Genomic DNA, 23,516 nt, shown 5'->3' with positions numbered 1-23,516 from the left:
TGGCCAGAGGACATTTTGACTAGTGAGCTTAACTTGATCTATGTCTATGAACAGTTAAGCTTGATAAATACTTCTGCTGTAACAAAAAGATGTGAATAGTCTTGATTAATGTGTTTGCATGGCACAACCTGTGATAAACATGTAGTGTGCCCAAATAAGTTATTTTCTGAAGATATTCCATTTACTATTAGTTTAATTATAATTAATTGATGAATTATCACCGGCATCAACACCATATTAAAAGAGTAATCTTGTTTTAATCAAACCAAAATGGTCACATTCAACATTTGTGAGAAGCAGTAAGAAATGACTGGACAGCATTTATTTTTTGCAGTACCATATCACATATCTTTATCCAAAACTAAAGGATATATTCGCTGTTTACAACAGTTGTGATTCATATTCAGAATTCAATAGTCAAGCTATACAGAGGCACCAGCATATTCTAGTAATTCACAAGTCCAAAAGAGGCCCATATCCAGCAGATTGCATTGCTGTGCTGTTTAATTTTTTCCTTTGTCAGTACTTTTACAATGATGATTGTTTTTAATGTTTTTTTGTTTAATAGTGTTGTATTCCACAGCTGGTGACATAGCTCACTTTGTTATGTATGGAATACAACTGGAAAACTTGCCTTGTTAAGGACTTGTCAGAACATCAAAATCCATGCCAAAAAAGCATAACATAAATGGAAATAAGCAGGTAATAAAAGGACTAATTTAAGATGCACTTGATCTGTGCAAATAATACATACATTCAATAACATATTGAACAAAGCAGCTATACAGTAAAGTCCCTATAATGCCATTCAATAAAGACAAAAAATAAACAATCTGTTCTGGTCTATCAGTGCATGTGCCTTCAAATGACATACAGCAATAAGGTCAACATGCATATGATACTGAGAAATAAAAAACAGAGAGAAACTTGGCCATAACAATTTACACATTAAGGAAATATATAAAAATAACATTTCACTAATGACAAGGCAATGGAAGCTTGGAGAATAGGTGCTAAAAGCAATGCTCCAATCTGTCACACGGATCTTCAGATGAATGCTCCTATTTGGCAAACCATGGCCGAACAGAGGCATGTCCTGTGGTGGAACTTGGATATATGGCGCTGTGGTATAGCATTTTGAAAGAGGTGTTCCTACCCAACACAAACACAAAGAGCTTGTTTTATACATCTAACAATACAGAGAAATATAAAGGAAAATATATGACCAGAACTGTGAAAACAAATACAGTAACATGTAAAGATTACTCCACCTAACTTTGCCATCTAAAAATTACTAGGAAGTTCAAGAGTATGCTCCTGTTACCTAATGGGTCATTTGAGATCCGATTCCTCTCACAATCCTTGGTCCCCAATTATAGATTTAGGCCTGTAAAACATGATGAGTAGTTGAAATGTTCGATTATTTGAACAGGAGTTTTAAAATGTAATAAATATAATAAATAATAAAAACATGACAAAGAAATAAGGCCATATGACTGACCTCTCTGAGTTGGATTTAGCTGGGCCTTGCTGCTGCTGTTGCCTTATCTGTTGTTCCTTTTGCTCCTGTTCCAGTCTTCAAACAGAAATATTTATTATTTCATATCCCTTTATTCTCAATCATACACACCGTATTTTCTGGACTATAAGTCGCACTTTTTTTTCATAGTTTGGCTGGTCCTGCGACTCAGGTGCAACATATCTATATTTATATATATGTTTTTTTCCTCTTTATGACACATTTTTTGACTGGTGCGACTTATACGCCGGTGCGACTTATAGTCCGGAAAATACGGTACATTATTCATGCATAAAACTCTTTAGAAGTAAAATATAACATAAACTCAGAGGGCAAGAAAATATCACAGTTATAAAAGCTCTACCTTTCTTTCCGTGCTTTAATCCTTTCCTCTTCAAACCTTGAAATAATGATTAAGAGAAACTGAAATGAAAAACACTGGCATGTTTATGATAAAACATGTTATATACATGTTTTATCATGTATATAATGGCATAATAATAGCATGACATTGCACAAACCAAATTACTGCATATCAAACAGATTTGCCCCTAACACCAAATTAATATCCAAAACATTGTACCATATGCCATAACAGTCTCGGATTAAAAAAGCATCTGTTATAAATATTTCTCCCGCCTTTGGTGGTTTTCAGTCCTATGTTTTTGATGACAGCGTTGGTGGTGACAGATCTGTCTTCCCCTAGTGGCAAAAATACTCACTGAACGACACACTCGGGAATCTGCACATGCTCCATGGGGACGAGCTGCTCCAGTTCCTCTAAGCTGTGCACATAGCGAATCTTGTTCATGAACTTCACGCTGTGAAAGCATAATGAGGTGGTATTACTTACACTGACATGCCACATTGCCACGTCCACAACATATAGAACAGTAATTACCTGATGAAAGGTCTGGAAATGGCCACCACTGTGCGAATGAACCAGGAGGGGTGAGCGATGATGAGAGATTTTAAGTTCTTTCTTAGCCTAGTTGAATAAAAAAAAAAAATAGACAGAGTTAGCAATGTTATCCAATCAAAACCCCCTCATCAATATAAATTTGTTTGTGTGGAAATTACTTTAACAAGACATCACAAATCAACAGTTACATGCAGTCATATTTGTTCGCTGTGTGCTGTCTGTGTCATACATGCATCACAAAGTGAAGAAAGGCATGCTTGCATTTTGGCACACTCATTCATACCTTCTGTCAATCATTTGATAACACTTCTTAAGCCATCCGATGCCTGGCATCTTACTCCGTGGTGTGCCTCCGTTCATGTAGATAATCAAATAGTCCTCCGCAACCAGCATCTCAAGACTGCTCACCACATACCTGAGGGTGGGTGGGTCAGTGTGGTTTAGGGGAAAGGGTTGAGGGATTTCAGTGAGGTGAAGGGACAAGCAGTTTGTGGAGGGGTAAACACTTAATCACAACCGGTGAAAACATTCACTGAAATAATCCGTTGTGGATCACTCATACTCACAGGAAGAGATTTTCCATGATGTAGTGATATTCCGTACAGCTACTGTCAGGTAGGTAGCACGCAGAAAACACAATGATGGCATTCAATCCTTCTCCATAGTAACCTGTAGAATCGTACATACAAACCCAGACATAATAATTTAAATGCACGACATTTACATTTAAATTCAAACGAGCCCATGAATGGTTAGTCTGGCTAAGCCTACCTCCGTGAGATACGACACGCAAGTATGGCCTAATGACCTGCATGTCAATACGGTGTTCCTGCTCCCCAATGATCACCGTTCTCCAGAGTCGTCCATTTCCACCTGCGCCGTCCTCATCCTCCACTTCAGCTCCTGCTCCTTCCGCCGAGGTTTTTGCAACAGGGGTGTCATCTGAGTGATGCGAAATATTACAGCAATTCATCCAAATGATCTCAAGATTTTAGAAATACTCTAGAAACACAAGCATGTAGCACATCTAGTGTAGATCACGTGTGTAATCAATACGATCATAAAACTCAAAGTCAAAGTGACTAACCCTCCCACTCAAGGTCATTGCCGTTAGGGACAAACTCAAGAGAGTCGTCGTCAGGTGTCTCAATATCATCCACGTTGATATCAAGGTCATCAGGTGTATCCAGGAAGTCATCAGAGAGCAGTGATCCTTCACTTTGGTCCAGAGAAAGGTTCATGTCTGGAGCCACTAAGGTGCGACGCTTCCGATGGGATGCTGACACTCCTGCCCCACCCAGATGAAGGGAGTTTGGTGGAGCTACAATGGCCAGCAGAAGATACACAAATGCTGTAATTATTGCTAACTGGAAAGAGGAGGCTGGCTGATAAGTTGAGGAGTGTAATTAAAGATGCATCATATATGCACATCATATACCCCCTGGAACATCTCTTTTAAGAGGAAATAAACTCCAACTGGCAAAGGTGGCAAAAAGTGTGATTGAGGACAATGAAGGAGAAGTTTGTTTTGTTGAAAACAAAAATCTGTTTGATTGGTTACAGAGCATGATGTATGATTACTGTACACTGTATGAGTACTGAATATGAGGCTATAAAGCAGTTAATTGGCTGAGAAATATGATCAACTGGGGAGTGTAGGTAAATGATGAACATGATTGGGTGAAGAGCGGTCCAAAATGTGTGTGGTAGATTGAAGTGTTATGATAGCTTCACTCACATGTTCTGTCATCATTAAGGCCACAAGATGACTCCATTTCACCTTCCTCCGGGAGTGGTCTAAAAAAATCAACACAATCTTGACACAAGGGAAATTTAGGCAGTGCAACAATATAGTATTTAGCAGCAAGTCAGACTTTAATGACACGCAGGACACTTTAACACAACAGCCGGATGTCCTGAAAGCCTTTTCACATACTTGCCATTTCGTTCTATTCATCACTCACACAGCACTAGTCACTGATCAAGTCTGTCTTTATGAAGATCCCATGAAGAGAACAGAGAGGCCGCTATGGTCGTAAGCCCCTAATAATGCATTCTAATGAATTCAACGGAGGAGGAGGGATCGCTAGTGGTACTTAAAGGGGCGGTTGTATTTGGTAGCAGCTGTCTCAGCGCTACTTAACTTGCATGGGGTGTCATCTCCCTCACCTCCCACACAATGTGCAGGCAGGGAGGCAAGAGGAGTGGGGGAGTAGGAAAGACACAATGCCGTAGGGGGTGGGAGAGCAGAGATGTCCGCAAAACAAAGCGCACGCGTCGGAAGGAAATCAACAAAGGACTGGACGTTCTATAGACACAGACACAGTAGCCAATTTGGTTAAAAATACTACACTGCAGGCATTTATAAGCCCCCCCCCCATGTTTTTTTCCCACTGCAGGTAACGCACCTTATCTGATGTTAGCATATTTGCCAACCATGATTTGATACACACTGAGCTGTAAACAGAACTGTTAGGTGACTGGCCAGCAAGTATGCCTGAGGCGTATCATCAATAATGCCATTGATCCAGAGGGATACGACTCTAACACTGGAGGGCAAATACAAGGGAAGCTAATATGGAAAATCAAGTGTTTGCACTTACCTTTAGAGAAACAGAAGGAGCAATGGATCTGATGAAAAGTGATTGTCCTATGTCTGTAATTTCTAACTCTATCCCCCTCTTGTGCCTTTCACTTGTTCTGTGCCAAGAACCACATCTCTGAAGACCTTGCCTAAAGATGCTAAAACACAGCCTCTGCTATTTTTCTCTCTACTCCTGCCCTGCCTCCATTTTCCTGGTGATGCTGTGTTGTTGGCTGCCGCGCACGTCACATGACGTGACTGTTTTCCATTTAAGGAGAGAGCTGCACCTGCTCATCTCTGCAAGACCACAGACAGAGGGAACTGACACCCGAATCCTCTCTGCTGTCAGATCTAGTCCTTTCTGAGTGGCCGTGGGAGGATTTAAGGAATCTTTCCAAAACCCAAATCAATTATTTAAAATTACTCAATGTCATTATGAAGGTTACAATATGAGTTACTTTTCCATGTTTAATACTTTTAATTAATACATTAATTCATCTGCATTATCAATCAAGAGCATCCATATTTGAAAATAAAATACAACATAGGGCCTATATAACCAATCCAATAATTCAGTAGTAAGCCTTTGAAATACATGAGAAGGTTTTCGTTGGATTATTTATTAAGGATTATTTATGTGTGGCTGTGTTTTCAAAACTCAGTGACAATCAAATAGTCTATGAACCCGAAAAAGGATCTCACCTGGGAAAGTCTTCATCCTGCCACTCATCCCTCACCTCCATGCTGTCCAGCAGTGACTTGGCCTCAGTGGTAGCCATCTTTAAGGGATAAGAGGGGCTTGTGTTACAAAGGCAGGCACAACCTGATCCATTTGAATGGCAAAATAATCTCAGCACTCATTTCAAAAGAGTGCATATCCAGAACTTTTTGACATGAGATACACATTGAGGAATCACAGTGAATATAGTGGAGAAACATGCTATTCAGTACTGTGGAAGTACTGGCTTCAGTTGTCTCTGATTGTTTGATTGCTTTGTTCAAAATATATAATGTTTTTTTTTTATTATTAATTAAACATCTGAATGTTTCATTCAGGTCACAAGACCTACCCCACGAAAAGCATGTGAGGCACATGTGACCAACCCCCTGACTTTCCTCAAAGTCATCCTAAATAGAAGCAAAATGTAATCTTCCTTCACAATCCTCTAATCCTAAATTGAGCTGTCACATTTTGTGTCAAATCTCACCACTTTTGGCAACACAGTTTGGAAAATATTATTTTTGGGCTAGAAATGTCAGTCTCACTGTAAGATCTTGAACTGAAATTAAATAACAGTTCACTGATGAGACACATTCTGAAGTGGAGGGCTGAGAACACGTATATGTAGACAAAACAGTAGCAATAGTCTAATGTGCACTGGTTGTGTTCCAGATACATGATGTGATTAATGCATGCATGCAATATTCTGTTGTTTAAGATGATGTGTGACCTTCTTACTGTATGCCCATCAAGCAAGTGATTGTAGGGCCATGCATTCTCATACCTGCTGAAGAGTATTTGAGCAGTTATCATTTAATCTGAATATTCTCTTATGTCAAAACTAAGGTTAATATCCTCTCTTGAATGCCACTAACAGAGCTGTGTAGATGTTGGCTGATCTACAAAATACAATTGAGCCTATTTTAAACATGACAAAAACATGTTAGAACATGATTAAGTGAAGCTGCTGATACTCACAGTTACAGATACAGGTCGACCTTATTTGTGACCTTCCTCATCAGTGTTAGAACTTGACTGGAAAAAACGAGGGCCTAGTATATCCAGTTACAGAACCGCATTCTTCCAAAATTATTATCCTCCGGGGGGGGAAATCGTTTATTTGAAAGGCCTGCCAGGTGACATGGCTTCAGCCAAGCTCCGCATGGTGCACACTTCAGGGAAAAGAATACCTGTTCGTAAGGTCTTAACTTCAATAAAACAACCAACATCTCTTATTGGTTGTCTCAATTTGTCTCACACGGCTACTGCGCGCTCTTATGCACTTTCGTTGTTATTTATTCTAAGGATTTATTCAAATAACTTAATATATTGTCTTTGCTCTGCCTGCTCCATGGTAACCGCATCCGCCAGTCAGTCCACAAAAATTCACCCGACCGCCCCAAAGTGACTCCTTCCAATCACATCAGCGTGCATCAGGTTTGTGTTCCCATATCTAGTTCACTTCAGAACCTGGGATGTATCTCACACGGCTGCAAAGGAGGTAGACTGCAATTATACAAATTTTCTTTCCCAGTATTCAAGATACAGCAAACTATTCAACTATGCAACCACTGTCACTGTAGGCATAATAGGACGGATGACAATTCCTGGAGAGCTTCTTTCAGTCAGTGGGGTTAAAAAAAGAAAATGAGAAAATAATAGCAGATAGTGTATCGCTGCAGCCCGCATATAGTTAAAACAGTGGTTTGCGAGTGGCTAGGTCTTGTCACATGACCACAGACCGATACAGCGGTTCTGAAATGCCAAGATGGCTGCAAGTAATTATTATGGGTTCACACATGGTGCCGGTCCGCAGTACAGGTAATTGCCGGGTCAGCGCTACATGCGGTAAACATGTAACAGTTTATTGTGTCCTGCAGACATACTGTAAATCTGAAGCTGTTGCGTCGCTTTGGGGTTGCTACAGAGGTATCTGAATGAGGAAATGGCTAATCTAGCTAACAAGGTCTGAACCTTGCTAGTTAAAAATCCTTGCTAACGAAAGAAGTCAGAGAGGTTAGTCACGGTTGGTGCAGAATCTGTGCAAGCAGGTTTGGTTATGCGATGCCGGAATGGCTCAGTGTAATGTCAGTCTGTAGCCTACATGAGTGATTATGTCAGTTGAAGTGGGCTTGACTGCCAGAGTTAAATTTTATAGTTAAAGTTATACGACGAATAGGGCACAACAGAATGGCTAGATTTACGAAAAAACAACAACCCTCATCCGTTCAGATATAAGTTGTGGGTTGACTTTACAACACTAGCTGCTATGCTATTTGCAGGAGCCATGACAGTTCTGCTGTGCCTTATTCGCAGTGTTATTCAGTAGCCTACAGCAGTAGAAGTTCAATGCAGCCTCTAACTTTGGTGTTTCCAGCTATGTTCAAGGAACAAAGCGCATTGTTTCTGTATAACATGGTGTATAGACCAAAAACCTGGAAGAAAGTAGATAGATAGATAGATAGATAGATAGATAGATACTTTATTGATCCTCAAGGGGAAATTCAAGAAATTCAAGTATTATGACATGATAGTATGATAGTTATGATACAGTACTCTGACCTGTCAAAGTTTTTTTTTCTTGACTGTGGGATTCATTTATCCGCACTATATTGTTAACAAATAATTATTTATCCTGCATAATTGCCATTGTAGGTGTATTGTTATTATGTAGTTTAGTGTTGAGATTTATTTAGTATAGTCAGTGGAGAAATGATGGAAGCCTGGTTGACTTTTTTCATTAACATCTCTCCAAGAGGGGCTTCAAGAATATTGAAGTCCTGTTTGCAGTATCTTTTGCAGTAGTCCTGTTTGCAGTATGCTCCTGAACGCTGTGTGGTCTTTATGTTCGCTGTTATGTTTGTCTCTTGCAGCACGCAGCCTCCCAATGCATATTCACATCCCACCTCAGCCAGTTACAGCGTGCAGCCAGCAACTGGCGTGGCCCACGCTGTAACTGCCTCCTATGCCCCGGCCCCCAGCCCTCAGGCTGCCCGGCCCGTGGCGTCTGCCCCCTATCCTGGGTACCAGGCCCAGCCGGCTCCAGAGTATGTCTACCGCCAGCAGGACCCAACGCCTCAGCCCACTACTGTACCACAGACGTACCAAGTCTTCACTGAGGCGGTCAGTTCCTGCCTACCTGTTAATTTGCACACATTTGCCCCTGTAATCTAGGCTAATTAGAGGGTTGTCAGTGCCAATTTCTACTTTCTTTGTTCTGTTCATTGTATTCTTGGACAAAATACAAATATGTGTAATACTATTAGAATTATGTTGTGTCTTGGTATGTGTATCAAATTCACCAAAAATATTTATTGATTATTTATTACCAGAATATTGTACACTGTTTGATAATGTAATAAATTGTCATTATATAATACTGACCAATTTTGCTTTGCTCTGACAATATTACAGGATAACTACACCTATGGCCGCGCTGCATCTGTTGGCAGTTATGAAAACAAACAGTACTACCAGACCACCATAGCTCCTGCTCAGCGGACCTCAACTGACACTTATTTCCAGCCTGGTGATTATATGTTTCTTATTTACCTCTTAGTGCCACAGATATTAGTACACAGGTATTAGCCATTGACTCTGGAACACATTTGGGTTGTGGGCATATCTGGGCCAATGCATTATGATTATTATTGCTCCTTGATGCACCTACAGTTCTGCTGACATAGAATGGCAGGAAATTAATAATTCACTTTTGCCTGGGCAGACACTAAACTGACCATCTCTCTTTCTCTTGTCACTGCATCTGTTTTCCTGCAGCGCTGAAAAACGTCTACAGTCCAGTCAGCACAGGCTACACCCAGCCGCCACCTCAGAGACAGGTGACCGCCTTAAAACCGCTGGCCCCAGCCAACCCCGTGTCCTCCAACTACTGCCTGTACCCTGTGTCTACCAGTGTACAGCAGCCCCCCACCCCCATCTCCACCTACACTCCTAGCTCTTCTTACAGCGTCAATACCACTGCTGCTACGTCTTACTCGGGTAAGAGAGCTAACAGTGCTCAGTGCTAACTGTTCCATCTTAAGATGTCATAGTTTAACCACTCGCAGAGGATACATAGGTTTTAAAAATATGTTGTGCCATCATAGGTTGGTGTACGAAAAAATAAAGAACTGTACACTTCTAGACATAATGAATTTTCTTGTCTTCTGGCGTTTCCTCCTCGTAGGCATAAGCTACTCCAGTTATGAATCGACTGGCTACATCTCCACCCCCTCCTACTACCAGCCTGCCCAGATGCCTCCCCCCCAGTCCCAGCCGCCCCCCCAGCAGCCACTGCCCCCTCCACAGCAGCCCCCTCCCAAACAGCTGACCAGCTCCTCCTGGAGCAACGCGGGCAGCAACATGGTCACAGCGCCGGCTGTCAACTCCTACAAGAAGCCCGTGTTCCACCAGAGCAAGCTGCAGAAGCCCAAAGGTCCGCCCAAACAGCCCCAGCTGCACTACTGTGATATCTGCAAGATCAGCTGTGCAGGACCACAGGTACTGTAGGCCTCCATTGTTGGGTCTGCCAGATAATGGTGGTTGAGGGATGACAGACTAAATACAATCATTTATGTGTGCAAATCAGTGAAAAGTTGAAATAGCATTCATGGAGTTAGAAGTAATGTTAAGATGGTGTTGCTATTTTATTGTGTTGCTGAATAGAGATAGTTGATGTAAAAAATGATCAAAACTAATTATCGTAGCTAATGTTAGTAAAGTAATCAATCCATCACATATAAGGTCTTTCACTCAGAATCATACTGTCCTTGTCCCTCACAGACGTACCGCGAGCACTTAGAAGGTCAAAAGCACAAGAAGAAGGAGGCGACACTGAAGTCAGGCAGTCAGCCCAGCAACGGGCCCCGCGGTGCCCAGACTCAGCTGCGCTGTGAGCTGTGTGACGTCTCCTGCACCGGAGCAGACGCCTACGCAGCACACATACGGGGGGCCAAGCACCAGAAGGTTAGCATGGCAGCTGTAACCACTACTCATAACAGCATGCAAAATTGATGTTGTCCAGGTGATTAAGACATCACAAATAACAATTGCTCTGTTCCCCATTAGTAGCGGACAAAGGCATGTGTTGAATTTACACATGCTACCATAATGTTTTGCTTTTGTGGTTTTGCCTGTTAGTTGCTCTTGATGAAAATATGCTGAATTGCTTTTTAACTGTTGGTAGAGAGTAAGTGTATGCGGGCTCAAGGTGACTGGCTCAAGTTTATCGTGTTTCCAGTCAGTGAGGTATTTGCTTTCCACAGGTAGTGAAGTTGCACACAAAGCTTGGCAAGCCCATACCCTCTACTGAGCCGGTATTGGTGAACTCTGCACCCGTCACCACTACAGTGACCGCAGGGAAGCCTACAGCTCCCAGCGTCACCTCCTCCTCTGCTGCTGTTGTTACTGCTGCTGCTGCTGCTGCCACACCCCCGAAAGCTACTGTACTGAACACCACCAAAGCCTCAACACCTGCGAAAAAACCTGTCCCACCCAAAGCACCTATTGTTGGTAGGACTCAGCTGTGATAAATCTGAGACCTTTTATGTAGTAATTGCTTTGGTAATATAGATAGATATAATGATAATTCTGTGGGGGATGTTGGGATAGTGGTATTCAATGTACTGCTGGTTGTCATTTTTCTTCATAATTATTATTAACGTGATTAATGGGAAAAAATGAATGTAAGCATATATATGCTCATTGGATTATAGGTGTTTGATGAAAGCCATGTACAATAATTTCACATCTTTGGTGCCCTAGCTCATAAACCCACCCCGCCAGTCCCAGCCAAGCTGGAGGAGGCCAAGCAGACGCCGGTCAAATCAGATGAGCATCTCAACAGTGATGATGATGAAGGGGACAGTGTGGGTGGCCAGGGGGACATCCAGCCTGTCGGCCATGACTACGTGGAAGAGGTAGGTGGACAGATAACCTCCGAACAGTACCCTGTTCACTCTATCCACTCAGTCCATAGCCATATTATAAAGACATGCTTGGTACAGTATGGATTTGGCTTGGTGACATTTATTGTCTTTTTGTCTGGCTGGGATTACATTGATTTTTTTTTTCTGGAATGATCACATGCTGTTTCGATTTTGCAGGTTCACAATGAGGATGGGAAGGTCATCCGTTTCCACTGCAAGCTCTGCGAATGCAGTTTTAATGATCCCAATGCTAAAGAGATGCATCTGAAGGGACGGAGGCACCGTCTGCAATACAAGGTGGGCAAAAAAAAAACCCACGAAAAGGATACTGAGAAGCAGATTACATTAGAGATGATAGTGCAAGCAGAGACTTGGCTTACTTTGAAGGTTATAATTGGAACATGTGGGGAGGTGGTAGCGTAGTGGCTAAGGAGCTGGGCTAGCATGCAGTAGCCTGAAAAGTTGTGGGTTCAATTCTCGGCTTCCACCGTTGTGCCCTTGAGCAAGGCACTTGACCCCGTGTTTCTCTGGGGACAATGTAACAATGAGTAGTAGTGGAAGTGTGCACATCCCCACCGGTGAGGTGCAGGGCAAATGGAACTAGAACTGAAAAGAAATGAAATGGCCACACTATGCTAAAACTCCCATATATTTATTGTGTTGCAACGTTTCGACCCGACCTTTTGCCTGAGGAAGTCCCAGCCGGGTCGAAACGTTGCAACACAATAAATATATGGGAGTTTTAGCAGAGTGCGGGCATTTCATTCCTTTTCAAACAATGTAACAATGCCCTTGTAATGTAATTGACATGTAAGTCGCTTTGAAAAATGCATCTGCTAAATGAAAAAAATTAATAAACTGCCATCTAACATGGAAAGGAATGAAACAGGTTCCTTTCTGCTTAGTGAAAGAAATATTAATAGGACAGGAATAGTCCTTGTTAAACAGCTAGAATGTGTGGATGCTTTCTAAAATAAAGTATGCTTAGCATTAAAATCACATCAGTGTTCGGTGCGAACTGTCTTCATTCTGTCTTCAAAACAGCATCAGTTTGCCTATCGGTGCAATTTTACATTTTTTTTTTGAGGTACTTGGCAAGTAGTTCTTTTCAAGCATTCAAAAAAATTGCCACAATTCTTTGGTGGATTTAGACGGCTTGATTCTTCCTCTGTGTTTATTATGTAATTCCAAGTTACATTGGTTTCTGCCAGTGTACATCTGGTCCAGATTGTATTCAGTGGAGCCTACAAAAATTCAATGTCTTGAATTTCCCCTGGGGATCAATAAAGTATCTATCTATCTATCTATCTAAATGTTAGTCCACTGGTCTTACTGTGTCTTCACCACAAGATGGCAGCCCTGACAAGCAAACTGTGCCTACATTTCCCCTCCACTCCAGGATTATTTCAGATTTAGCTGTATGGTGCTTAAAGGGGTGTCTGATGTGCAGTGACATTTTTTCTGGCAGAAAAAGGTGAACCCGGAGCTGCCGGTGGAGATCAAGCCGAGTAACCGGGCACGGAAGCTGCAGGAGGGCAAGCTAAGGAAACAGAAACAGAAGGCTGTGCTGAAGAGACAGCAGGAAGATGAGCAGCGCTGGCACATGGAGATGAGGTCCGACATGGGGTGGTATGGAATCTCTCTCTCACTCTCTCATTTTGTGTGTGTGTGTGTGTGTGTGTGTCATATCATGTCAGGTCACATTTATTTGTACAACACATGTAGAAATAACAGGAGTTGTAGCAAAGTGCTTTCTAGTCAAGGTCAGTCATTTTAATGTTACAATAAAAATCTAAATGAATAAAATAATAGAATAAGAGATTGAAAAAGACTAAAACTATTTTAAAACGTATGAAATAAATAAAACATGAAAAAATAAAAATAAATAGAAGGGAAAGACTAAATTCATGAGAAAAACCCTAACACTGATATAATAAGGCCATGTGTGTTTGTGCATGAGTGAATCAACACCATGTGTCACTGAACCAGACCCACAGGTTTGATTTCATCTGAAAAAAATGGAAAAGCCTTTGTGTGATAAAAAGGCATGTGACAGCAGCTTCACATGCTCTCCTTCTCGCAGATGATCAATCATACATATACACAGGCCCACAACAGTGGGAGAAAAGGTCCTCCGAACATCAGTTCCTCTTCTCCTTTTTCTGGACTTCTCCCCTGTGTGGAGTCATTCCTCGGAGTCCGACTGATCATGATTAGTTGTGCTTCCCCTTTTGCCCTGGCAGGCGCTATGAAGAGGAGCTGTACTGGAGGAGGCTGGAGGAGGAGCAGATGTACTGGGGGGAGCAGCGGCGTAGAATGGCACCTCCCCCGCTCATGAGTCGGCCCGGCATGCCTGTTCCTCCTCTTCTGGTTAGTGTCCAAAGTCATGTATCGTAATGCACATGTGGGTGTGGTGGAGCACAGTCTCTGCCTGACAATCGCTCGACCCAGGTTCAGTTTCCTAACCTGCCATTGCGAGTCTGTATCACTTAGGATAAAAGCGTTTGCTAAATAGATAGATAGATAGATAGATAGATAGATAGATAGATACTTTATTGATCCCCAAGGAAAAATTAAAGAAATACCAGTCAACTTTAACTTTAACATACATGGGGGTAATGAGCTGGAGGCAGTTTGTTTCGATGAGCTCTAAAGTGAAGGTGAAAGTGGTTTGAAGGTGGTTTGTTTCCATGAGCTCTTTAAAACGCCTTCGTCAAGCACCTTTATAGCACCTGTCGTCAAATACACTCATACATTTATTTAGACTTCATGACTAAGACTGTTTTTACTCTTCAAGTTTTCAAGTTTTGACAAATTTGAAACTGAGGAGATGTTCTGTTGTTCTGCTTTTGGCACTCTAAAACCACAGGAATATATTGAGAAAATTGTACTCAGCCTAGTAGAGTATACATAAGAACAGAAACTGGTTTTAAAGTGATGGTAGTTGTGGGTGGTCTAAGTCAGTGTATCATTCTTTTGTTTTTAAAAGTGAAAGATGAGAAAATTGACACAGTGCCTGTAGCTACAGTAGTCAATGCTGTCAGAAATCATAAAACTGTGTTGCTGTGTTCTAAGATAAAATGCTGAGTGATCTGGATGTGATCATAAATTACACAATACATCATTTTCTCTGTGCTGCACAGTGCTGATAGCAGCTTGGAAGCAATTACATGAAGTTCTGCTGTGAGTCCTCTGTTCTGAAACACTTCCATAGTGGTTCAGTCGCTTGTGCTGCAACCCGTGCTGCGGGTATTTCCACAACAATGTTCCAATGTTCCAAGACGCCGTTCCTTAGCCTCACAAGGAAGCTACACCCGGCGCGTAACTGAAGCGTTCCGTTTCGCGGCCTGTAAAATCGATTTTAGATGAATGGTCTATCTTTTTTCGAATGTACGCCCCACTCTCACGTCTGGTGTAGCTTCTTCCATTGATTATAGTGGAAGCTAATTGTTGCAGCAGACGCAACGCGAACGGAACATTTCAGTTACGTGCCTGGTGTAGCTCAGACCTCACTCCAAAGCTCTTTGTTGATTTCTCCCATCCTGCAGCCTGTCCGCCGGCCTGTATCCCCGGACGACCGCCACATCATGGCCAAACACTCCACTATCTACCCAGTGGAAGAGGAGCTCCAGGCCGTGCAGAGGATCGTCTCGCACTCTGAGAGAGCCCTCAAGCTGGTCTCGGACTCCCTGCTGGAGAAAGAGGCCTGTGGGGACGCACAAGATGCAGAGCATGAGAAAACGTACGGTTTATTACACACCCTGTCTCAAAGCAGTCTGGCATCCTCTGTGGCAATATTTGCATAAAGATGAAGCCACACAATTACAACAGACAGAAAGCAAGGGAAATGAAAAGTGGAAAAAACAAGCAACTTCTGGTGGCAGTTGTTGTAGTGGTACAAGTATTAAGAAGGAATTACTAATGAGTATTTCTTCCCTTGCGATCCACTTCTTGTATACATAGTCAGCTGTTTTAATCCATCGCATAGAAAGCCCTATTACAACAATTGTGGAGGGTTCTAAGATCTAATTTATATCTTATTGGTTTTCTTATTGTTAGGTGAAGAAGCAAAGTGGGATGAATATGAGTGTGGGAATATATAAGCAATGGCCCATATGTTCCACGCAAACCTGATTTTGAATGTAAACATGGAATAATTTTGCACTTAACTGTTGTCAGAATGTGCGTGGAACTGGGGCTCTGTGACACTTCCTGTGTCTGTGTGTCTGTTGTCTGGCTGGTTTCTTATCAGTTTCCCTCCTCTGTGACCCCCCCCCCCCTCTTCCTGAACTCAGAGTGGACCCTCAGGCCCGGATGCTAAAGGGGGTGATGCGTGTGGGTATCCTAGCCAAGGGCCTGCTGCTGCACGGTGACAGGAATGTCCAGCTCATTCTCCTGGCCGCCAAGAAACCCACTTGCTCTCTCCTGAAGACGGTCGCTGAGCAGTTACCCAGTCAGTTAGCGGTAAGAGCGTCTCACAAGAGTGATGTCACCATATGGGACAAACAAGCATACATTTGAGGAATATATTGTATCAGGAATCAGAATATAAAAAAAACATGTCAAAACTGTTGAAACTAAAACATGGAATTTCATTTTAAAAGGGTGCTATCAGCTAAAGTGGGCCATTTTATTCCACAGCCTAATTACAGGGTTGCAAATGGGTTTGTAAAATAGCATCTTAGCATGTTTTGTCAGACCAAAGTTGCATACCTCATATGGTAACATCAGAGAATGAGGTAAAATACTCTGTTCATCCACTCATCTTTATCTAAACTAGAGTTCCAGTGTAATCTTAATAGAATCTGATCAAAAAGAATAGAATGTGATCAAAAAGGCTGAATTTTTGTGTTAAAGGAAATTTTAGAAGCACCACCTAAAGAAGTGTTTATAGCTACAGTAGGAGCCAACTCTGATCTGAAAGTTGGTATGGAATAGGTCTACAACAAAAGCCTGTTTTAGACTGTTACAGATAAAACACATGCAAAATATATAGTGGATGGGACTAATGGGTACAAGTTTGGGATATCTAATATTATTCACCATGTGATGTTTTGTTTGAACTAATGGTTCAAACTTCCTGTGGTAATGTTGTGAAAAGAAGGTATGTGGGTCATTTGGTTGAGTAATTTTTAGTAATATGGGGAAGTTGTGGAACAAACCCATTTCTAGATTTTACTGGGGACAAATAATGGTAAATGAGAGAATATAAGGCTCTTAACAAAAGCAACAGGATTCCAAGGGATTCTGGGTTTGGATTTCAATAATTATTAGAGGGATTTAACATCTTAAAACTTCTGTTCAGTTCATCTGTATAAGTGCTTGTAATTCCATCCATTTACACACACATTAGTAGAGCTCTATTACTCCCAACAAATTTGTCAAGAGAAGTACCACACAAATGCTCAGGGATACTGTAGGCTGAGGAGGATTTTCACGATTTGTTTGAGTGAATGTGTCAATGAAAATGTTTTAACTGATCTTTAGTGCAACTGCCTGGTTATGACACCCAAACCCTACAGAGTGACATTGGGGCAATAATTTGTCCTAACTTTGTGAATTACAAAGTGAAAAGTATAAAGCCATACAACCCCCACTCCACCACACACACACACACACACACACACACACACACACACACACACAATTGATTTGAATACAAGGACAGATTTCCTGGTCCCCTATTTTGTTTTATATTGACTGGATATTGTTCAAATATTTTGTCACTGACAGAAGGTCACCCTGGTTGCATTGTGCACTCCAGATGTTAGAGACCGCTGAAACTGTCCTCTAAACCTGCAGCAGCCCCTCCTCTGTAGTGAGTAATCCGCAGTGTCCTTTTAACCGGCAGACATTTTCTGAAGATCAGTATGAGGTGCAGGCTCACCCAGACGAAGCCAACATCGTGATTTTTGCGAGCAAGGAACCAAAAATGCAGGTCACCATCTCTCTTACGTCGCCAGTGATGAGAGAAGAACCTGCCCCTGCCCCCGACAAGGAGGAAGAGGCAGGAGCCAAGGCGGCCGAGAAAGGTTAGAGAAGCCATGCTTTCAGTCCAAGTGCACTGTGTGTCTCTCCTGACAAAAACAAGTCTGCCGCTGGAGCATGTTAGAGTGACTTTAGACCGGACTTTAAGAATGTCCAACTGGTCTCCCCCACCCCATGACATTGAAAATAAGGAAACAAACCATTGGCCAGCCTTTTTATTTTGTCTGTGTCATTTGGTTCAGGTAATTAATAGTCCAGACCCTCCCTTACATGGTTTGTTTATTTATTTATTTGTTTGTTTTCTTGGAACCTCAATTTACATTGGAAGCAGGATCTCTCACCTTTCTATGCCACAGTGGCATGCCTTTGCTGCCAACATAGACTCTCTTCACAGTGTCGTAATGTGGTAATGAGAAAAAGTTATACCCAGGGACGAGAGTCTGTTTATTCTTTTCATCTTAAAAACCCAAAGCTGGGTTTGGCTTATAGATTATATGCTTATAGTGTATAGCTTTATATGCATATAGCATACATTGCCTTGATTTAGGGTTAGAAACTTTTTCCATCACATTCCTATGTGACCTTTCAAACATTTAATATTTACATGCCACATTAAGTGCCTATGGTCTAGTCATTGAGGAGTATTGCACCACTTCTCTCTCATCCCTGGAAGGTAGAAGAGAATTATAAGGGAGTTTAAGTTTTTATATAAGGTTACATAAGGGCATGTTATGTGATCTCTTATTTCCTTGTGTACCTTGTTACTCCAAAAAAAGTCTATTGTTGTAGGAAATATTGCTTATATAAAAGCACTGGTTTGCTTTGTATCAGCAGACCCTACTGTACATAAGTCACTTTGCTTTGCTTTGTGTGAAAATATATTTCTTAAAATAATTGCATTTCATTATGCAACTTGTGCCATTGGTTACTCTCTTAAGAATGGGGAAATGTTCAAAAAGAGTTCACCTTTAGGTCACCATATTCACACTTCTATACATACTGTAGATTTCCAGTGCTAATTTGGTGTACTACTAGGCGTATACTTCTGACGTCTGACTAGAGAATTATGTCTTGATTCTTTTAGTGTTCACTGTGTTAGCTAGTATTTCTTTAAGGTAAGTCCAGTTTGTTTTCTAATGTAAAATGGCAGTTGTGAAAACTCTATATCTCTAAATCACAGCATGGACTAATAAACAAAGTTCCTTCTTTACAGTAGTGACAGAAAAAGACCCGCCAGACGTTCTCAGCAAGAAAAGGTGTTTAGAGTACCTAGCTGCTTTGCGCCATGCCAAATGGTTTCAGGTAATTATTATTATATAATTATAATATTATAATTAATTATTTTAATTCATATTTTTAATTAATGATTATTAATGAATTGTTATTATTATTAATAATAATTAATTATTTTTGTACACAAAGTTGCACATTGTTTTAATTGCATGAGCATGTCATTTTATTGCTATAAATATGTGTAACAACAACACAACACGTTACATTTATATAGCGCTTTTCTTGCCACTCAAAGTGCTTCACAGGGAACGGGGGACCTCACTAACCACCACGAAAGTGTAGCACCCAGTGTAGTGCATGTTGCACAGGAAGTAGCCTACAGTACACTAGATCAACAATTTCTTTCCTGTGGTTTTGACACCTCAGGCTCGAGCCAATGGCCTGCAATCCTGTGTGATCATCATCAGGGTGTTGCGAGACCTCTGTCAGCGAGTACCAACCTGGGCAAAGATGCCAAGCTGGGTGAGTTGCCATCAAATCTTGTGGTTGTGATGTAATGTAATTTTATTTCAGGGCTGTGCAAACCAACCATGTCTCCTCTAAACTTGTAGGCTATGGAGCTGCTGGTGGAGAAGGCCATCAGTAGTGCCTCAAGTCCTTTGAGTCCCGGAGAGGCCATGCGCAGGGTACTAGAATGCATCGCCACTGGAATCCTTATGCCAGGTTAGTGCTCTTTAGCTTGATGTTCGCAAACGTTCACGAATATTTGCAAAGACTTTTTTGTTTGCTGTGAACATTTGCGAACACTCGCAAACAGTTTCAGGAGGTAGTTCTCGCAAACATGCTGGGAGTTGGACAGAGGGTTACCGTTGAGATGGAATGTTTATACAAAATTGTTCTAATTATCTCATTGCAAAAAGTGATATCTTACTAAGTGTTATAATCTTGTTAGTATTGTTTTTAGTATGAAGATACTTACTTTGAGCTTTCTTGTAAGATTATTTGACTTAAAATAAGTCAAAATCTTCTTAAATTAAGACATAAAAAACAAGTACATTTATCTGCCAATTGATTGAGAAAATTAACCTTAATTTAAGATAAGATTTCAGATTTAAGACAAATTGTTCATCTTAAAATACATTTTTCTGGTTTTCTTAATCCATTGGCAGATAAATGTACTTGTTTATATATAGTAATTTAAGAAGATTTTGACTTATTTTAAGTCAAGTAATCTTACAGGAAAGCTCAAAGTAAGTGTCCTTATACTAAAAACAATACTAACTAGATTTTTTAGCTTAATATAAGATTATAACATTTAGTAAGATATCACTTTTTGCAATGCTGTTTAGAGAAAACATGTTCGTAGTAAATGTTTGCTTCTGTTCAAGGCATTGAAACATATCTCTGAACACACCTGTAATTGGAACCGTGAAGGTGGAAACTTTGAAATTGCATTACGAAATACATTATGAAATGGTAGTTCTGCATGTTTGTTTTGTCTACGTTTAAGTGATATTCAGGGTTCCCATGGGTCACGGAATTTCTGGAATATCATGGAATTTTGATGGTCTATTCCAGACATGGAAAGTCAGGGAATTTTATCATATCTGGGGCAAAGTCATGGAATATCAGGGAATTTTGTTGTAGCAGTTTAGAATATACTTGCCAAAACACATTAATACAAATGTATTAATGTATTTTCTTATTTCATCACACGTCAAAACACACACACACACACACACACACACACACACACACACACACATATCTGACTTTCTCCAACTTTTGCACATCTCCATAGAACTTTTTATTTATTATTTTTGATTTCTCCTCCATCTATCTACCCATGTCCTTGATTGCCTAGCCTTTCTGCCCCATCCCACCCCCCCCCCCCCCCCAACACACACACACAAAACACACACACTTACATCATCACTGTCATCACCTCACATACATACAGCACACTGCTTGCTACAGTAAGCCTCCTCTACATACTTGCTGCACACTGCCCCCCCCCCCCCCCCCCCCCTCCCTACATACACAGCACATTGTCTTCAGGATCTTCTCCAACACACATCCTCTACATACTTACAGCACACTGCCCCCACCTACCCACACACACACTACACACACACACACACGGTCACTGCTCCACTCCCCTCCCGCCCACACACACATCTTCACTGTCATCACTCACATACATCATACATACAGTACTCTGCTTGCAATAGTAAGTCCCTTCACCATACTTGCAGTACACTGCCCCCCCCCCCCCCCCCTACCTACACAGCACATTATTTCATCAGGAAGCTTCTCCAACACACATCCCCAACATACTTACAGCACATTGCCCCCCCGCCCCCCAATACACAGCACATTGTCTCATAAGGAAGCTTCTCCAACACACATATTGCACACTGCCCTCCCCCCACATACACAGCACACTATCCCATCTCCCCTGTCATCCCCCCAACACACACACCAAGACCCCTGGCAGTTGGGTTAGCCCCTTGAGCCGTGGATCTGCCCAAGGTTTCTTCCTTGGTAAGGGAGTTTTTCCTTGCCCCTGTTGCTCTTGGGTGCTCCTTGTTGGTGCCCCCCCTCCCCCCCCAATCCTCCCCCAATCCTCCCCCACCTTTCTTATGCAGCCCTTGCCACTTAATCTACTAAACCCCTCTTCTTCTGCACTATTGTTATTGTGTACATATCCCTTTCTGCATGTTTCACTCAGATGGCCCTGGTCTGCTGGACCCTTGTGAAAAAGATCAGACTGATGCTCTGGATGGTATGAGTAAGCAAGCCAGAGAGGACATAACCGCTAGCGCACAGGTAATCACGCTATACTGTGAAGGCCGGTGCTGAACCTCGTTATGTATGTGTATATTTATCAAGGTCTTTATCCAATTACTATCTGCACCTCTTCTTTCTTTAGCATGCCTTGCGACTACTCGCATTCCGCCAGATTCACAAAGTCCTTGGCATGGATTCCCTGCCGGCATCGAAGACCGGTGCCCGGAACCGCAAAAGGCGACGGGATGGCAGCGAAGTTGGGGAGGGAGAAGGGGAAGGCAAAAAAGACAAAAAGGAAGACTTAGAAGATGCTTGAAAATCTATACGAGGCTAAGTGCAATTCACTGACTGTCATCAGCATGGTTTATGCTTTCTTTTCCATATATTCTACACAGACACCTTAAATGACTAGAGTGATGACTGGCCCGCAATTAGGGCTGAGGAGGCAGGAGAAACCATTGCTGTTTCTCCTACTTAAGGTACTGTATGATTGGCTTTGGTTACACTCAAATCTGATTTACTGTCACTTAAATGAGAAGGATATCATAGCATCATTCCGTGTCCAGGACCGGTGACAGTTTAGCTGCTGAAGATCTCAATGAGTAATCTGAATTGACTACTTTTATTATTCTTATATTACTGACTGTACATTTAGATTTAGCCATTTTCAAACATCTCGTCCTGTATAAGCATTATGCCCACCAAAACAGGCCAGTTCAAGGCTTTTTAACCTACTAAAGCTACACTCATTCAAAGGTCTTGAGAAGAGATGGGTTTGCAAGGAACTTAAACATGTTAAGTGGAAAGCCAGATGACAATAAATAAAAAAGACAAGACAAATTTCAGATAAATTAATAAACATTAATATGTGATAGAACTTGTAGCCTAAGTATGCCTAAGTGGTATTCCAAAAGGAAAATATAAACTGTATAAAACTATCAAAAGCACCTTTCCACATAGTGGAAAGATGTTCTTTATGTGTGATTGTTTGTAAAACAGACACATGAATAGTAAGGTTATACCTTGTGAAAAAAGAATGTACACCAAAAAAACTCAATACATTTTTAAGCAAAATCATAGGATTAATAGTGCTGAAGCAATTGCGATTGTCTCAGTATTGGGACTTGAGTATATTTAGATTTGTTAAGTTGCACAATTGAGAACCAAGCATGCTGCAAATAAGGCACTTTCAGAGGGACACTTGTGACTTGAGGTAAGGAGTGTATGCTGTCAGGTTTGCTGGTTAAAGCCTGCTATTTTATTGTGGGCTTTATAAAAGAGAATGGCATGCATGAACAAGACGGAGAGTAGGAGTTTTCTTCCTGTTGCCTGATGTATGAAGGGTGTGTGTGGTCTGTGTGAGTTTTCATACTTTTTTTAGTGTGAAGACTCTGGAAAGTGAATATTTTAGTAAATAAACTTGACATGTACCATGCAATATGGGTGTCTCCAGTCCCTAAAATGGTGTGATGACAAACATTAACAATTTCCTCTATGGAACAGTGCACTTACGCATTTTATTGTCTGTGTGAGGTGTGTGTTTTCACTGTAATATTCTTAATTTACTTTGTCCGTCTTATTAAATTGTATTATTTTAACCCATTTTATTTCCCTTTTTTAGTACTGGTATACTGTGTTACAATCATCTGTTTTACAGATATTGTTTAAAAGACTGTGTGAACGTATGTAATTTCAAAGTCTTTGTAGTGTTGCCTAACCATTACAATATTAAAAAGATGTACGAAACTTTAAAGCTCCTACGTTTTTTTCTTTGCAATTTAGTAGCCCAGTTGATACGTGACCACATAACCGAAAAAAACACCCAACTTTTA

General features: G+C 41.3%; 2 protein-coding genes across 6 annotated transcripts; one reads left to right on the top strand and one right to left on the bottom strand.

Moving 5' to 3' along the window:
• Window positions 1-237: 237 nt before the first annotated feature.
• Window positions 238-7,024, bottom strand: atcaya (ATCAY kinesin light chain interacting caytaxin a). Of its 2 annotated transcripts, XM_042056525.1 has the most exons (13): window positions 6,725-7,024; window positions 5,728-5,804; window positions 4,180-4,238; window positions 3,529-3,762; window positions 3,213-3,383; window positions 3,008-3,110; window positions 2,725-2,856; window positions 2,421-2,507; window positions 2,242-2,340; window positions 1,884-1,919; window positions 1,502-1,576; window positions 1,325-1,387; window positions 238-1,152 (listed from the first exon to the last, which is right to left on the bottom strand). In XM_042056525.1, the coding sequence occupies exons 2-12, from the start codon at window positions 5,802-5,804 to the stop codon at window positions 1,354-1,356; spliced, it is 1,107 nt and encodes a 368-aa protein (XP_041912459.1). In that variant the 5' UTR covers window positions 6,725-7,024; the 3' UTR covers window positions 238-1,152; window positions 1,325-1,353. The 2 variants fall into 2 exon arrangements, with proteins under 2 accessions (XP_041912459.1, XP_041912460.1); XM_042056526.1 differs by lacking the exons at window positions 5,728-5,804; window positions 6,725-7,024 and adding an exon at window positions 5,045-5,314.
• Window positions 7,025-7,086: 62 nt separating this feature from the next.
• On the top strand, window positions 7,087-23,433 carry zfr2 (zinc finger RNA binding protein 2). Of its 4 annotated transcripts, none has more exons than XM_042056520.1 (19): window positions 7,087-7,247; window positions 8,620-8,869; window positions 9,161-9,275; window positions 9,524-9,745; window positions 9,933-10,246; window positions 10,529-10,711; window positions 11,011-11,257; window positions 11,510-11,664; window positions 11,851-11,970; window positions 13,142-13,302; window positions 13,917-14,043; window positions 15,222-15,415; window positions 15,969-16,137; window positions 17,525-17,705; window positions 18,875-18,963; window positions 19,321-19,416; window positions 19,506-19,617; window positions 21,626-21,723; window positions 21,827-23,433. In XM_042056520.1, the coding sequence occupies exons 1-19, from the start codon at window positions 7,222-7,224 to the stop codon at window positions 21,998-22,000; spliced, it is 3,033 nt and encodes a 1,010-aa protein (XP_041912454.1). In that variant the 5' UTR covers window positions 7,087-7,221; the 3' UTR covers window positions 22,001-23,433. The 4 variants fall into 4 exon arrangements, with proteins under 4 accessions (XP_041912454.1, XP_041912455.1, XP_041912453.1 ...); XM_042056519.1 differs by lacking the exon at window positions 7,087-7,247 and adding an exon at window positions 7,259-7,567 and having other exon boundaries at window positions 8,620-8,866; XM_042056518.1 differs by lacking the exon at window positions 7,087-7,247 and adding an exon at window positions 7,260-7,567.
• Window positions 23,434-23,516: the final 83 nt, after the last annotated feature.

This window comes from Alosa sapidissima, chromosome 12 (assembly GCF_018492685.1).
Source record: "Alosa sapidissima isolate fAloSap1 chromosome 12, fAloSap1.pri, whole genome shotgun sequence".
Taxonomy (NCBI): domain Eukaryota; kingdom Metazoa; phylum Chordata; class Actinopteri; order Clupeiformes; family Clupeidae; genus Alosa; species Alosa sapidissima.
Note: the sequence above shows the minus strand (reverse complement) of the source record. Positions and strands in the feature narration are given on the sequence as shown.